The sequence below is a fragment of the Heloderma suspectum genome, chromosome Z, assembly GCF_057233095.1.
Source record: "Heloderma suspectum isolate Gila_16-S chromosome Z, 16-S_ref, whole genome shotgun sequence".
NCBI lineage: Eukaryota > Metazoa > Chordata > Lepidosauria > Squamata > Helodermatidae > Heloderma > Heloderma suspectum.
The window spans coordinates 18415326-18429259 of NC_139476.1; the positions used below are offsets into that span (position 1 = coordinate 18415326).

Sequence of the window (13934 nt, forward strand, 5' to 3'; positions counted from 1 at the left end):
CGTCTGGAAGACTTTGACCTGTCAAGGGAAAAGTGAGGATTGGCAATAATAGATGTGCAAACGTCATGGCGCTTTTGCAGATCCATCGAGAAAACGGCAAGGGTGACCTAGGCTGAAACGACCGCTGGGTGGGTCTGGAGGCCGGGGGCAGGGAGGCCACAAGGGAGAACTGTGGGCCCTCCACCCGCCTCCAGCCCAGTGAGTTTCTGACCCCGCCCTCCTGTTGCAGGCCACTCCTCTAACAGCCGCATCGTGTGGGAACACACCCGGGGCCGCTACAACTGCATGCAGTGCCCCTACTCCACGGCCTCCCGGGAGGAGATGACCCAGCACATCGAAGACCACCGCAAGAACCCCTCCCCGCCCAGCCGCCTGGATGGCGAAATGGGTGAGTGCCGCTGGCGCCGGGAACCTTGGGGCAACAGGCCTTCGGAAGGGGCAATGATCCAGGGGCACGCTGCCCATCTCCATCTCTGCCTCGTGGCCTCCTGCTGTAGGAGGGCTAGTTCTGGGAAGGAGCGAGGCAAGACTGCTTTCCCCAGCCAGCAGAGTGCTGGGAACTGTCATCCAACACCTGTGGACGAATGAAGAGGAGCTTGCCACATCCCACGCTTCACTTTCCTAACGGTTCCCCAACTCCATCCGCAAGCTGGAGTTCAAATCTCTGCGTTATCATGTCAGGGCGCTGTCTGCCTTAGCTTGGAGACTGAAGGAAGGTCTCAAATGTGGCACAGATGTGTCCAATTGCTACTGATATTTAAGTGCATGCTGTCTGTGCGTCTTCAAAATTATGGGAATTTTTGTGGACATGGAACAGTGGCTGTGTGTGTTTTCTTGGGGGGCGGGGGGAGATATATCTTTTAGTCACGTTTAAGTACCCTTTTAAAACCAATTTTTTCTCCCACCCAGACTTTGGTGTCGCCCTTCCCTCGTTCCATCCGAAGCTCTCGCCCGAAGTGGAGAACTCCCTTTTTTCCCCGCTGTGAGGCCTCTGCTGTGCTGATCCAGCTCTTTTCATTATTATCTCCCCCCTGCCCCCCGCTGAACTTGGAGAAAAGATGGTGGGAAGAGTTTGACTCCAAAAAACAGTGCGCAAACAACCTCCCCCCTAAGAACCCCTCTTTCACCACCCCCTACACCATGCCTCCTTCCCACTCTTAAATCTGTCCTGACAAGCGAATGCCATTTAAGGGGGGAGGTGGGGGGTTGACACTTCTTGATAATTTCATCTAGAAACTTCCTGTGTGTCTTTCCTTCCTCCTCCTCCTCCCGCCCCTTTTAAATTTGGTTTCTCTTGCTTGAAGACAAAACCTCTTCCCTGCCTCTCTGCACAGCTAAGGATCAGGTTTGCTCAGGTTTGCGCGTGGGCTGCTGCTTTTGAGGAAAAAACACAAATAAATGGGAATTCTACAGAAAGAAGTGTGTGTGCTCTTGTCACATATCTGGGTTCGAGGCCCCACTCAGCCATGGAGGCTCACTGGGTGACTTTGGGCCCATCACAGACTCTCAGCCCAACCTACCTCACAGGGCTGTTGTTGTGAGGATAAAATGGAGAGGGGGAGGGCTATGTACGCTGTCTTGGGTTCCTTGGGGAGGAAAAAAGGTGGGATATAAATGTAATAAATAAAATAAATTTCCGCAGAATGAAGGCAGGAGGGCACCTAAGCTCTTTTTTCCTCCAGCTGTTCCTGCCTGCCTATTGCCAAGGAGGGTAACAACCATTATAAGCTTCCGGGTTGGGGGGGGGGGGCAGCCACATGAGTCTGTTGCAGCAAAGATGACAAGAAATGTCATGGCACCTTGAAGACTAACGAATTTATTCTGGCAGAAGCTTTCAAGGACTGAAGCCTGCTCCCTGCCTCCCAGAATAAATGTGTTCTTTGCAGCTGCCACAAGATTCCTCTTTACAGTTTAAAAGCGGGATCGTTTAAGAAGCCCAACACTGAAAATGTCTGGCCCACCTCCAAGTTCTGCCACTCCATCAGGTGTTTTCCAGAAGGCTTCCACATCCCAAAACAAGTGCTGGGATTTTTAGTACGTGGGATTTGACTGAAACCTTGCGCGGCCAAAGGGGATGTTGCAAATAGCATGTCTCTGGTTTGAATAGAATAGAATAGTAGGGTTGGAAGGGGCCTACAAGGGCATTGAGTCCAACCCCGTATTATACATGATGCAACTGAAAGGAAAAGGAAGGGGCGAGCCGTGATGGCTCCTTTCTGTAAGGGTTGCCACAGCCAGATGTTCAGGTGAGAAGCCATCTCTGTCTTGCCAGTGCCACATGGCCCTGGAAGAGCCAGCCAACAAGTCCACCTAACTCTTGTGTGGCAAGCCAGGAGCAAGAAAACCCCTTCTAGTCTGTGCTGCGAAGAATAACCCCAACTCTCACTTCCCCCCCAAAAAGTGCACTGTTTTAATAGATAAACAACAATGATACATTTTTTGGTCTCCATGAAACGGTTATTACAAAAAGTGTAACAGTTCTTGTAAACCACTTGGAATGTCGTCGTGAAAACCCAGTATTAAAGCAGAAACATACAGCGTGCCTCGACTCTCCTTTGGGTCCTGCCAGAGCCTGTCACGAACACAGGGAAGGCACAACGAAGAGGATGCGGAGCGGGGAGGGGGGATTCCACCCCCAGCCCAGAGAAGGGGGGACAGTTCAGGGCCGCCACCATTTACCCAAAGGCAGTGTCCGATTCCGGCAGCCCAGAGAAGTGCCAAGTGTTTCTGGATGGGCTGCTGCTCAAAAGCCCCAGCACAACTGTGGCCTTTCTGCCGAGCAACGAGGCTTTGAAGCGATGGACTTGTCCACATGCAGAATAGGTGCAGGAGGATCAAAAACCGTTGCTTGTCCAGCAGCTCCTGCCAGTGACCTGTTTGTAATGTGCGCGGAGACTGCCTGACCCATTCACTCGGAACTGCTTGTGCTTGGGAGGATGCCGTCCTGTGTCGACGGAGGTCGTTCTGTCAGCTTTCCAATCCAGAGTGGGCCGTCTGACCTTGGTCGTGGGCATCCACTGGGCTCTGCTGAAGCGGCTTTTCCTGGAGCAGCAGCAGAGAGGCTGCCCCACATCTCAGGGCTAAGGGGGCGGCAGGAAGATTTGCCGTGGCGCTTGGCGGTCCAGTCACGTCCTTGGTGGAGGGCCTGAGGCACAGGAAGGGACGTGTGTCGCTTCCTTTGAAGAGAGGAGCCTGGCGTGAGGAGCCCCAGGAGTGGCTGCAGATGGGGCGCCCGGTGCCGCCAGGAGGAAGGGGGGTGGGGAGAGGGCCAAGACAGCAGCACATGCAGCGCCTCAATACTGACCTTTGGGGTCTCGGCACCCCACGCGCTCCTCCAGCAGGCTCTCTGTGCTGGCCGACGTCTCGGAGTCCAGATTCTCCTCATCAGAGCCCCGTTGGTCCAGCTCCGGCAGCCGGTAGGTTATGTCTTCCCTGCAGCAGAGAGGAACAAAGGCAGGCTGGAATAACTTCAGGTGCCGACTGAAAGAAGTGGCCTGCCAACAGCCAGGCAATCCCCCCACCCCAGAAAAGCTGCTGCCCTCAATGAAGCTGTCTCAGTGCATTCCAGCCCAGCCTTCCCCATCCAGCTGCACTCCAGATTCGCTGGACTACCTCTCCCAGCATACCCTGGCCAGCAGTCCTACTATCTGAGATGCTGGGGACTGGTGCAGGGCCTTCCTCAGGCAAACAGCCTCTGCCAGTGAGCACCCCCCCGCCGCATCACCAAAGAGATGCCTCCCACTTAGACCAGGAAAGAAAAACGGGCGGGGTGGGGATGATGGGCTTTGCGCTGCCTCCTGGCCCAACCAAGGCACTTGGAAAGCAGGGCTCAGGAGAGGCCCCAGCCAGCTCTCAGCAGCGGGGACAGGCAGAGCAGGTCTGGGCCCTTCCCGCCCTCCCTGCTCCATCCCAACAGAAGCTCCCCCTTCTGAAAACCCTGGGGAGCTCCCCCTGCTGGGCTAAGCCTCCCCTCTGAGGCATGGCTGCGTCTGGAGCGGCTCTGCTCTTGCATGGTGTTGGTCCCCCCCGCCGCCCTGCGCTCCTAGCGGGTGCTCCCAGATCTGGCCATGCCTGTCGCCTCGCAGGGCCCATCACTCACTTCTCCTCCTTTATCGACTGTATCCGTTCCATCAGGAGCGCCTTCTCCCGGTCGTCTGGCTCCTCCTCCTCTGGCAGGAAGCCTAGTTTGGGCGGAGGGCTGTTGTTTGCCCCTGTGCCCTGGGGGCCTTTGCTCTGCAAGACAGAGAGGGAGATGTGGCATCCGCCTTGGCCAGGAAGGGGGCGAGTTGCCATCCCTGGGTTAATTTGGAGCCACGGAATCCACCCTCTTCCTTCCCTTGTCCCAGGTTGCAATGCATCAGGAAGCAGCCTCTGCTCTGGGTGTAGTGTTTCAAAGCTCATCAGCTTTTCCAGACTAGAAACGAGGTCACAAATTGGGCCAGGATGGTGTGGTAAAAAGCAGCACCAAGACTGAGCCCAAAAAACCCAGGTGAAAGTCCCCTGAAGCACTCGGGGCTTTGGGCCAACCTGTCCCCTCTCAGGACTGAGTCTACCTCACAGGGCTGTTGTGAGGGTAAACTAAGGAGAGCCACAAAGGGTTTTTAGCCAAACGAGGCTACAGAGGCAGGAAGGCAGGTAGCATTCCGCAAACTCTTCCCACCACTCCTAGAAGGCTCAACCTGAGTCCTGGTATGTACAGTTTCCATGCTGTGGGATGTGTGAATTTCTTTTTTTTAAGGCTGCTTCTGAGCATGTGCAAAGGAATGCCCCTTCCCCACTGAGCAATCACAAGCCGACCAGTATATTCTATATCAGAAATTATAAACAGGCAGAGGTATCTACAAACCAAACACATCCGGGGTTAGTGTCAAAGGCTTTCTTGAAAGCAGACTTGGGATCCAGCACCACAGCTCTCTTTTTAAAGAAGTGAAGCACTGGTGAACGCGTGTCCCGCAAACCGCTACCCACTGCTGTTAACTTGCCAACTAGCAAATCTGTTCAGCCATGAAGCATGCAGTGCGGGGGCGGGGGGGGGAGGCAGAGGGGAAGACACGTCTGGGACCTGTTCTGAAAAGCTGCCTTTTCTGGCCCTCAGCGGATGCTCAGAGAGGGACTGGAGGCAGGGAGGGGTTTAGGGGGTGGGGGGAGAACAACATTCCATGCACCAGGTCTTCCACCTACCCGTGCTCCCTCGCGGGGAGACGAAAAGCCAAGTTTTACAGGCCACAACTAGAGAAAAGGAGAAAGAGACGAAGGGCACATTCACGGGAGGCAGAGACGTGGTTCTACGACTCTCCTTGGATAAAAATCACCGACAGAAAGGACACCAGAAAAACAGAAAGGGCAGTGGGCGGGGGGAGAGATTCCCTAACCAAACCAGTAAGTGTGCATTCATAGAAGTTTAAAAAAATCTGTCCAAACTGCGATGTGGACTTGGGGTGGGAACCATTTCCAGCTGGAGGGCAGAACTGATGTGGGGCTACTGTGCAAACTGGGCAGGACCACCACTGGCACGCTCCCCTGATCCTCTCTCTCACACGCGTGCCACATGCCACACACACACACACACACACACACACACTGTTGAGGAGGGGCCATTTCCACCCCGCTGGGCAGGGTGGAATGCACGATGGGGAGGGTCAATTCATTGTCCCTCCTCCAGCCCCTTGACAGCAGTTCAGCAACTCCACAGCCGGGCTCTTGATGACAGAGAGCTGCTGGGTGTCATCACTGAGGCCACCTCACGCCAAAGCCCCCTGTGACCTCGCCCAGCAACTTTATGCAGATGTTAAAAGAGCGTGGCAGGGAAGGAGACTGAACCATCTTCCAATGCTGCTTTCTGAAGTCAGCCGGCAGGCAGGAGTGGAATGCCCGGGGCCCCAGAGTCACTATGGTCGGCAGCATCAACAGCCGCTGAGAGATCCGGTTGAACCAACAGGGCTGTACTTCCTCATCACTTCTGATAAAGGTCATTATCGGCCTAAACCTTGGGGCCAATCTCCTTCGTCCAATAGCGCTTGGAACTGGACAGCTATCGCCCTCTCAAGCACCTGGCCCCAAAAGGGAATATTCGCAGCTAGGCCATCGTGGTTAGCCTCTTCCAGGCCCCATGAGGGTGTCTTGAGAGGGGATTTCATGGCCATCATCCTTCACAGCAGCCAGGACCACTCCCTCTCAAGGCATCAAGAACCTCCGGAAGCCGCCCGATCAATCCCCTTCTTCTCCATGTAACTAGCCAAGGTGGGCAAGGGCTGAGAATACAGGTGGCTGGACAAACGACACCCTCGGGCCTCATCAGTTGGAAATGGATCCCATCAAACCAGGCGAGGCTGCGCTCTAGACCCCTCGGCAGGGACTGTATCAGTAATGGGTCAGGATTCAGGTTCCTCATCCCTGACAGGCAGCTGTCCAGCCTCTGTTTAAGTACCTCCTGTGGCAATTGGTTCCACCACTGAACAGCCTGCACCATCAAGACATTTCTCCCAGAGTTTCGCCAAAATCTGCTTCCCTGCAATTTCCACCCAATGCTTCTAGCCCTGCCCTCTGGAGCAAAAGAGAACTCTGCTCCCCTTTCTCCGTGACAGTTCCCATCGTCTCCTCTTCTCTCAGCTAAATATACCAGGCTCTTTCAACCATTCCTCAGAGGACGGGGTTTCCAAGCCCCTCGCCATCCCGGCTGCCCGCCTCAGAGTGTGCTCGTTTCTCAATGCCCTCCTTAAAAACGTGTGCCTGCAGCTGGACACAGCAGTGTGCCAGATGCAGCCTGGCCACCACGGAATCAAGTGGTGGCTCTTGCAATCTGTGCACCACACTTCTCTTTGTGTGGCCTAAAGCCGCCCTGGGCCTTTAGCAGCTGCATAAACATCCCACTTAAAAGAATGGACCTTGCTGCCCAGTGGCAACACGTTAGGTCCACCCTGAGCAGGATGCGTGCCTGGACTGTTGGAACGCCATGTAAGATTTATATACTGAATACAAAATCTAAGTGAGATTACATTAAGATTGTCTTAATATTTTCGATGGGGGGGGGGGGTTAACCCGAACTTCTACACACACACACACACACACACACACACTTTACAAATCAACACTCCCTGCCACCCTGCAATTTCTGTGATGGTTCGTGGGAAGGAAAAAGAAACCCTAATGCAGCCTTCTCCAGCCAGCCTGTGGCCTTACAGATGGGTTGGACTACAGCTTCCACAATTCTCTGCCATCCATGCAAGGCACCAGGTGGGGAAGGCCCTAACGGGATTTCCAGGACAACCCCCCCAGCCCGGCGCTCACCGTGTTCTGCCGCAGCAGCGAAAGCCTCCGGAAGGCGATGCTCTCAGCGGCCTCCAGCTGGCAAATCTCTTCCATCTTTATCTTGTATTTCCTCATCTGCTCCTTGATGATCATCTCCACACACCTGGGTACGTGAAGGGGGGCGAGAACGAAAAAGGCGAGGGTGATGGCGGGGCATGCCGCAGATCCCTCTGTGGGGCCTTGCAGGATGTGGGGTGGAGGAGACACAGCTGAGAAGGACACACACAGGGGGTGTGACCGGGGGACGCATGCATGGGTGGCGGGGTCAGGATGAGCTGATGGAGGAGACCCCCGCCACCCCCACAGGACAGGCAACGGCATGGGAGAGGATGACCATACACAGTGGCCCCATGCACCGATGATGCGGTGCCCGTGAACACCCAGCCAACCTCCGTCTCCCATCGGCCCCACCTGTTTGTCCGCCCTCTTCCAGCAGGGAACAATCCAGGCTCTACAGGCCCTCAGAGGGAGCAGGCTGAATCAGAGAAAGGAAATTGGACCAAAGGGTGCCAAGGGAGTTTTAGAAGGGACGTGACGTTTGGCCAGGAGATGGAGGAGGAAGAAGCAATGGTGGACTGCTTTCTGGAGAGTAAATCTGGAAAGGACCACAATCAGATTGGGCAAGGGAGACTCTCCACCTAAGATCTCTAGACCATTTGCTCCTGGAGGCCACCAGAGGGGTCCTCCTTATATCTGTTGAGCTCAGCATCTACAGCTGCCCACATTACTATTGTTACCTGAAGGATTGTATCTTCCCATCTATCCTGGACCCCAGGACCATCTTCAGAGGCTGGGTGCCCCCAGGTGGCTGCTAAGCACAGAGCCTTCTCAGTGATGGCCTTTTGCAGAAAGGCTGGCCTGGCACTTGCATTGAGATCCTTCTGGCCCCAGGTAAAGACCTTTTTGTTCTCCCAGGCCTTTTAGTCCTTTGGTTTTTGTCAGTTTTGACTGTGCTCTCATATTTTTTAGGGTGTTACAGGGACTTTTGCTGCTGGTGTTTACTTGGGTTTCTATCTTGTAGTTTTGAACTTTTTAAAGAAAGTGTTATGCTGTTGTGCTTTATGGTTTTAATTTTGGGGAGCCACCTAGACAGCTTTGCCTATTGGGTAGTATGGAAATAAAATAAAATAAATGCCCAGCAGCAGGGGGACAAGGACACGCTCTCCCGAGGGCCAACTCACGTGGTGGTTTTGGAGACATCCTTCATGCTGGTGAGGGGGTCAGAGTTGTCCGGGCAGCGCAAGAGGCAGGGAGCAAAGACGATGGCCAGGGAATTGGGCGACATCCGGTTGACTTCTTCCACCAGGGCCACCCTGCATTTGGGGGTTGAGAAAAGAGACTTGCATGTTCAGCACGCCACTGGCCACGGCAGTGGGGGGGATGCTGGGATCTTGCAGTCCAACACATCAGGAAGGCGCCCGGATGGGGAAGGCTGGCTTGAACGGACTCATCTCGCCAGGTTATGGAACCGCAAATATTTCAAAAAAGGACCTTTGGATCCAGATGGTTCCCTGTCCCCATCCCAACAATTTTACTGACTTCTGGTCAAGCATGTCCAAACACCCCTGCCAGACTCCAGAGGGATTTCAGAGGCATCGTTGTTACTTATTTTAAGTCAAGACCCCTTTGCCTGCCTCTTAACATCCAACCACACACACACAGAAGCTCCATGGCCACGATCCCTCCTCCGACCATAAAGGGTGGTACCATGCCGAAGAATTGAGGAGGCCCTTACTTGACCAGGTGGAAGATGAGACGCTCCAGGGCGTCGTGGTTGGCTCGTGGGAGCTGCTCGAGAACGCTGTAGATGGCGCAGAGCTGCTCCTGCTTCCCAGGAAGCTCTGCAGGGAGGGAGGAGGACATGAGAATAGCCATGCTAGGTCAGGGCGTCGAGCCCAGCGCCCTGCCTCTGAGGGTGGCCACCCGTGTGTCCCAAGGGGAAGCCCAGGCGTGGGGCACAAAGGCCACTCTGCCCTGCTGGCTGTCCTCCATGTCTCGGGTCCAAAGACACACTGCCTTGGGACACAGCGGCCCCCTGAAGCCATCATGGCGAGCCGCTGCTGCAGAGAGACCGCTCCTTCTCTGCGAATGTGTCCTTCAGAGCCCCCTAAACGCCTGGCCCATTCCCGTGCCTTGGGGCTCTGGGTTGCAGAACCCGGCCATGCATGATGTGAAGTACGTTGTTTGCCTGCCCTGAATATCTACCTCCAGCCAGGCTCCCTGGGTGACGCAGAGCTCTAGTCGCATGAAGAACTTCTGTCCAGCCTGTACTGCCCAGACATCGCTCAATAAACCTGTGCCCCAGCCTTTCCTGACCTGGCCCCAGCTGGCTGGGGAATGCTGGGAGGTGGAGTCCAACCCGTCCGGAGGGGACCAGGTCAGGAAAGGCTGCTCTACCATGTCCCCTTGCTGTAGCTGTCTTTTTTCCTAAGATGGCAGAGACATCTCAGAACCGGACCCGCTCTCCACCCGCCACAAAGCCCTCCGCGAGTCCCTCCTGCGTGGGACGCCTCCTCCTCTCGCCCCCTGCTGGCCGGCAGCAGCACTTCCCCTCCTACCGCACTCAGAGCTTCCGAGGAGGGCGCCGCCCCAGTGGCGGGCTTTGGACCCCGCCAGACACTCACCCACTGCCCGGAGGAAGTCGTGGTACTGGGCAAAAGTCATGAGCGGGTCCGGTAACTCCCTCAGCCATTGCTTGAAGATCCCGGTGATTGTGTGGATGGGGTAGTTCTCTAGTTGCACTGAGTTTGGGTCTGTGAAGGGGTGGGGGGAGGGAGAAAGGAGAAGGGGGGCTGAGGCACTTGAAGCCCTGGCAGATGCACCATCGCATCCCTTACAATCTACGCCCGGGGGCCCGACGTGGCGCCCACAGACACCAACGGACCAAGAGACACCTCTCTCGCCGCCCACCAGTCTCCCTGCCCCTCCTGGCTTTAATTTCATTTCTTAAGATTTTTCGAGAAATCATTTTTTTTAACCAGGAAGGGCTGCCACGCTGCAAAGCGAAGAGCCGCCTTCCAGCACCACCTTGCTACTGAGGATCCAGTAACGGCAGCTTTGTGCTTGGGAGCTCAGGCCCCTGCCTTGGACCCAAGAATCATAGGGCTGGAAGGGGCCTACAAGGCCATCGCGTCCAACCCCCAGCTCAGTGCAGGAAGCGATTCCCAGGCGGTCTCCCATCCAAGTACTAACCAGGGCTGACCCTGCTTAGCTTCTGAGACCAGTCTCACTAGTTTGGCTTCTGGGGCAATCAGAGTGCTCTGTGCCTCACCATGCCCGCTGTGGCAGCCATTTTGTGAGAGTACCCCATGACACTCTCTCAAAATTCCAAACATGCCCACTGACTCAAAACGGGGACCCCTGATCTACTAACTCTCGGATATCATCTGATGAGGCCCTTAGCATGTGCCACTGAAACATGGCTGGGGGCCATGCGCGAGAGGCCTTTTTCACTGTGGCACCCAGTCTGTGGAACTCCCTGCTACAAAACTGTATCGCCTCCTTTGCCAGTGGGTGTTCCATCTTCATTTGAGAACTTTCCTTGTCCAGCAAGCTTCTGATTTCTCTCCTGCTTTATAGCACTGCAGATATTTTAATAGGCTTCTTTTTTATATTTTTGTTAGCTGCTTTGGGCCTCTCCATTTCAAGGAGAAAATTAGGCTACAAGCTGTATTATAAACACACACACAAAGTGCCAAACATGACGGGGGGGGAGGGGGGGCACCCAGAGAAAACTGCCCACAGGGGCCCCCGAGACAGCGCACTCTGGGACAGCGGCGCTCATGACCCTACCCGCCTGCAGGCACTGCTTCAGCTCCCGCATGCGGTTGGCAGAGCCTGACTTCCGGTAGAGGCCTTCGGTGTAAAGGCCGTGCATCTCCACGTATTCCAGCAGCTTCTCCACGACGACGGGGACGGAGTTCTTCTCACTGGTCAAGGCGCTCACGCACACCCCAAAGTGACGGGGCTCTGGGTCTTGGTCGCCCTAGGACCGGAAGAGGAGGCCAAGTGTTACCAGAGAGGGGTGGGAGATACTTGAAACCCAAACCCGTGAACATACAATGTTCACAGGTAAGGCTTCCCCAAACAATAGGTGCAGACGCAGCCCCGTTTCTGGACCATGGCATTGCAGGCTCATGGGATTAAACGTTCCCTTCACATGGAAAACCAGCAGGGTAGGGAGAAGACGAGACAGGGGCCCCTTCCCCTTGCATGTCAGCTATCTGCACACAGGCTATTTTTTTGTGGCATTTGGTAATGTGAGGGGTCTCCGTCCAGAAGCAGGCTGACCACCTTGTCCGCTGTTTGCGAGAACTTGGTCAGATGAACTGCTGGCTTCCAGAACTCAGCAACAGAAGACTTGAAGGGCTTAAAAGGCAACTTGCAACCCCCCTCCCCCCAAGAGAGCTTCAGCTATTGGGCCATATAGAAATGTGATCTACGGAACGAATGAATGGAACAAACTCATGGAGGAAGAGAGGTCTATTGACTGCTATTAGGAACTTAGGGAGCTGCCTTAGAGTGAGTCTGACCATCGGTACATCTAGCCCAGTAGTGCCTTCTGTATGCAAAGCGGGGGCTCTACCGCTGAGCCACGGCCCCTCCAGGGAACGGCCATGTACAAAAACAGTGCACCCGTGCATACAAATTGTACTCCCAGAAAGCCCGGAGCTGGCCACACTGGGGAACATGTTGCCTAGAAACAGGGTCGGTTCCAGCAAGGTTCTTCTTCTCCAGGGTGAGAGAAATGAACACAAACATAGGTATCTGCAGCTCTTGGCCTTCAGAGGTGGCCTCCATCTTCAGAGGCAGTAGCACTCTGAGTACTGGGTGCAATCAGAAGGCCGGGGGGTGGGTGGGTGTTGTTGGCTTCATGCCCTTCCTTGTGGGCTTGCCGGAGGCACTGAAGTTGTCCACTGCTGGAAGAAGCTTGCAGTCACTTCAGGGTTTCTCCTGTGCACTTGTCTTATTGCCATTCATAAACTTGGTTTGGTTCCCCTGGCAGAGAGTTTGATCAGCCTTCCCCAAGCTGCAGCGCTCCAGATGTGCTGTCCAACACATCTGGAGGGCTGCAGCTTGGGGAAGGCTGCTTGGTACGTCACCTGCATGGCCTGTGATAAAAGCTAGCCTCTGTGCGCCCACACCTGCTCTGGCCGTGCAGGGCTAGCCAGGGAGTGGCTGCAGCCTACCTTCTTTGCTGGCGAAGACGTGCATCCGCTCTGGATCCTGGACAGGCATTTCTTGTGGCAGGTCAGCTTACAGACTAAGGCAGCGGGGGGACGGGGATGGGGGACAGACAGGGAAAGTTCCTTAAAATGTATTTCTTTATTTGGAAATTTAGAAGTGGCCTTTCAACCCAAACGGGGTCCCCCCACCCCACCCCAAGTCAGCTTACAGTTGAAACAAGAGAAAAAAAGCTTTAAGAAGCTTGAAAACAACTTGAAAAACAAATTTAAGGCTTTAAACCCCACCAACAGCAGAATTAAGACTGATGAAAAACAGAGTGTGGAGCTCATACGTTTAAAAATACCAAAAAGCTCATATGGAACAGAAGAGTTTTAACAGCCTGCTGAAAACTGAATAAAGAAGGGGCCAGCCTAAAGAAGGCCCTCTCCTGCATTCCCACCACCCTAGCCTCGGTTCTTGGTGGAAGATACAGAAGAACATCCAAAGAAGATCTTAAACTATGGGTGGGTTCACAGGGAAGGAGGCAATCTTTCAGATATTCTGGCTCCAAACTGTTTAGGGCTTTACAGGTCAACACCAGCACCTTTGATTTGCCTGGAAACAGATTGGCAGCCAGTGCTGTTGATACACGACTGGTGTAATAAGGTCAGCCAATTGCACACCAGAAAGCCACATGGTCACTGCATTTTGCGCAAGCTGACACCTCTCGATCAAAAGCACATCTTGCTCCAAAGTGCAGGCCCCCAAACCCCAGCCCCCTCCTCCCCATGCTTGGGAGACAAGAGTTTTCTGGCATGCTGCTTTCATCACAGCATCATTCTGGGAGGGGAAGAAGATGTGAGGAAAAGCCTGTTCACCCATACAGCCCGGAGAAAGAAAACGTTGGGCTTCCTTTTTAAGTGGGTGAGGAAGGGATCTGAGCAAAGAGAAAGCAAAGAGAAGGCCCTCACGCTTCCATCCACCAGAGGAACCTCACCTCTACGGCCTGGACCCAGTTGGAGAGGGAGGGGTGGAGACCAACCAAGCACCGGCTTCCCAATCCCCTATAGGAGGAGATTCCCTGTTGCCAGGACTGACTGCTCCCCTCCTGCCCACATACTGCTGGAACGCTGAAGAATGTCGTTCAGACCAATGGCTGAATTCAGCTCGGGAGCCGCGTTCCAGTGGTGGGCAGGGCCAGGGCCAAAACAGGGGTGGGCCAGAAATACCAGCCTATGCCAGCTTAAAGCTCTTCCTGCCAGTAAATGTGGCTTAGGAATGGCATTTCCGCTTGATAGGACGGGGGGAAACCTGCGCAGAAGTTGGGAAACCACCAAATGGTCAGTGGAAAGGAGGTGGGGCCAAGCAAGGGGTGTGCCATCTGGGGAACTCAGGGGGTGGCATGTGGCTCCCCCAGGCAGGCCAGATTGGCCCCCAAAGGTTCTGTGCCTCTGGACTAA

At 54.7% G+C, this 13934-nt stretch overlaps 2 protein-coding genes across 26 annotated transcripts in view; one reads left to right on the forward strand and one right to left on the reverse strand.

The window, feature by feature from the left end:
- Positions 1-1587, forward strand: part of LOC146333826 (zinc finger protein 414-like) — a 28226-nt gene extending 26639 nt beyond the window's left edge. For 7 of the 9 annotated variants that reach the window (XM_084825452.1, XM_084825453.1, XM_084825455.1 and 4 more), the window contains 2 exons: positions 230-388; positions 910-1587. In XM_084825452.1, coding sequence (XP_084681578.1) covers positions 230-388; positions 910-986 — 236 coding nt within the window. In that variant the 3' untranslated portion in view covers positions 987-1587. Of the gene's footprint in view, positions 1-229; positions 669-909 lie in introns of those variants that run through there. The other 2 variants (XM_084825449.1, XM_084825448.1) reach the window with 1 other exon arrangement.
- Positions 1588-1847: 260 nt separating this feature from the next.
- Positions 1848-13934, reverse strand: part of MYO9B (myosin IXB) — an 88634-nt gene continuing 76547 nt past the window's right edge. For 8 of the 17 annotated variants that reach the window (XM_084825447.1, XM_084825440.1, XM_084825432.1 and 5 more), the window contains 10 exons: positions 12498-12571; positions 11101-11293; positions 9933-10061; positions 9044-9149; positions 8490-8621; positions 7288-7411; positions 5182-5229; positions 4100-4233; positions 3305-3432; positions 1848-3176 (listed from right to left, as the gene is read on the reverse strand). In XM_084825447.1, the coding sequence (XP_084681573.1) occupies positions 2968-3176; positions 3305-3432; positions 4100-4233; positions 5182-5229; positions 7288-7411; positions 8490-8621; positions 9044-9149; positions 9933-10061; positions 11101-11293; positions 12498-12571 (1277 nt within the window). In that variant the 3' untranslated portion in view covers positions 1848-2967. The remainder of the gene's footprint in view (positions 3177-3304; positions 3433-4099; positions 4234-5181; positions 5230-7287; positions 7412-8489; positions 8622-9043; positions 9150-9932; positions 10062-11100; positions 11294-12497; positions 12572-13934) is intronic. The other 9 variants (XM_084825443.1, XM_084825436.1, XM_084825437.1 and 6 more) reach the window with 3 other exon arrangements.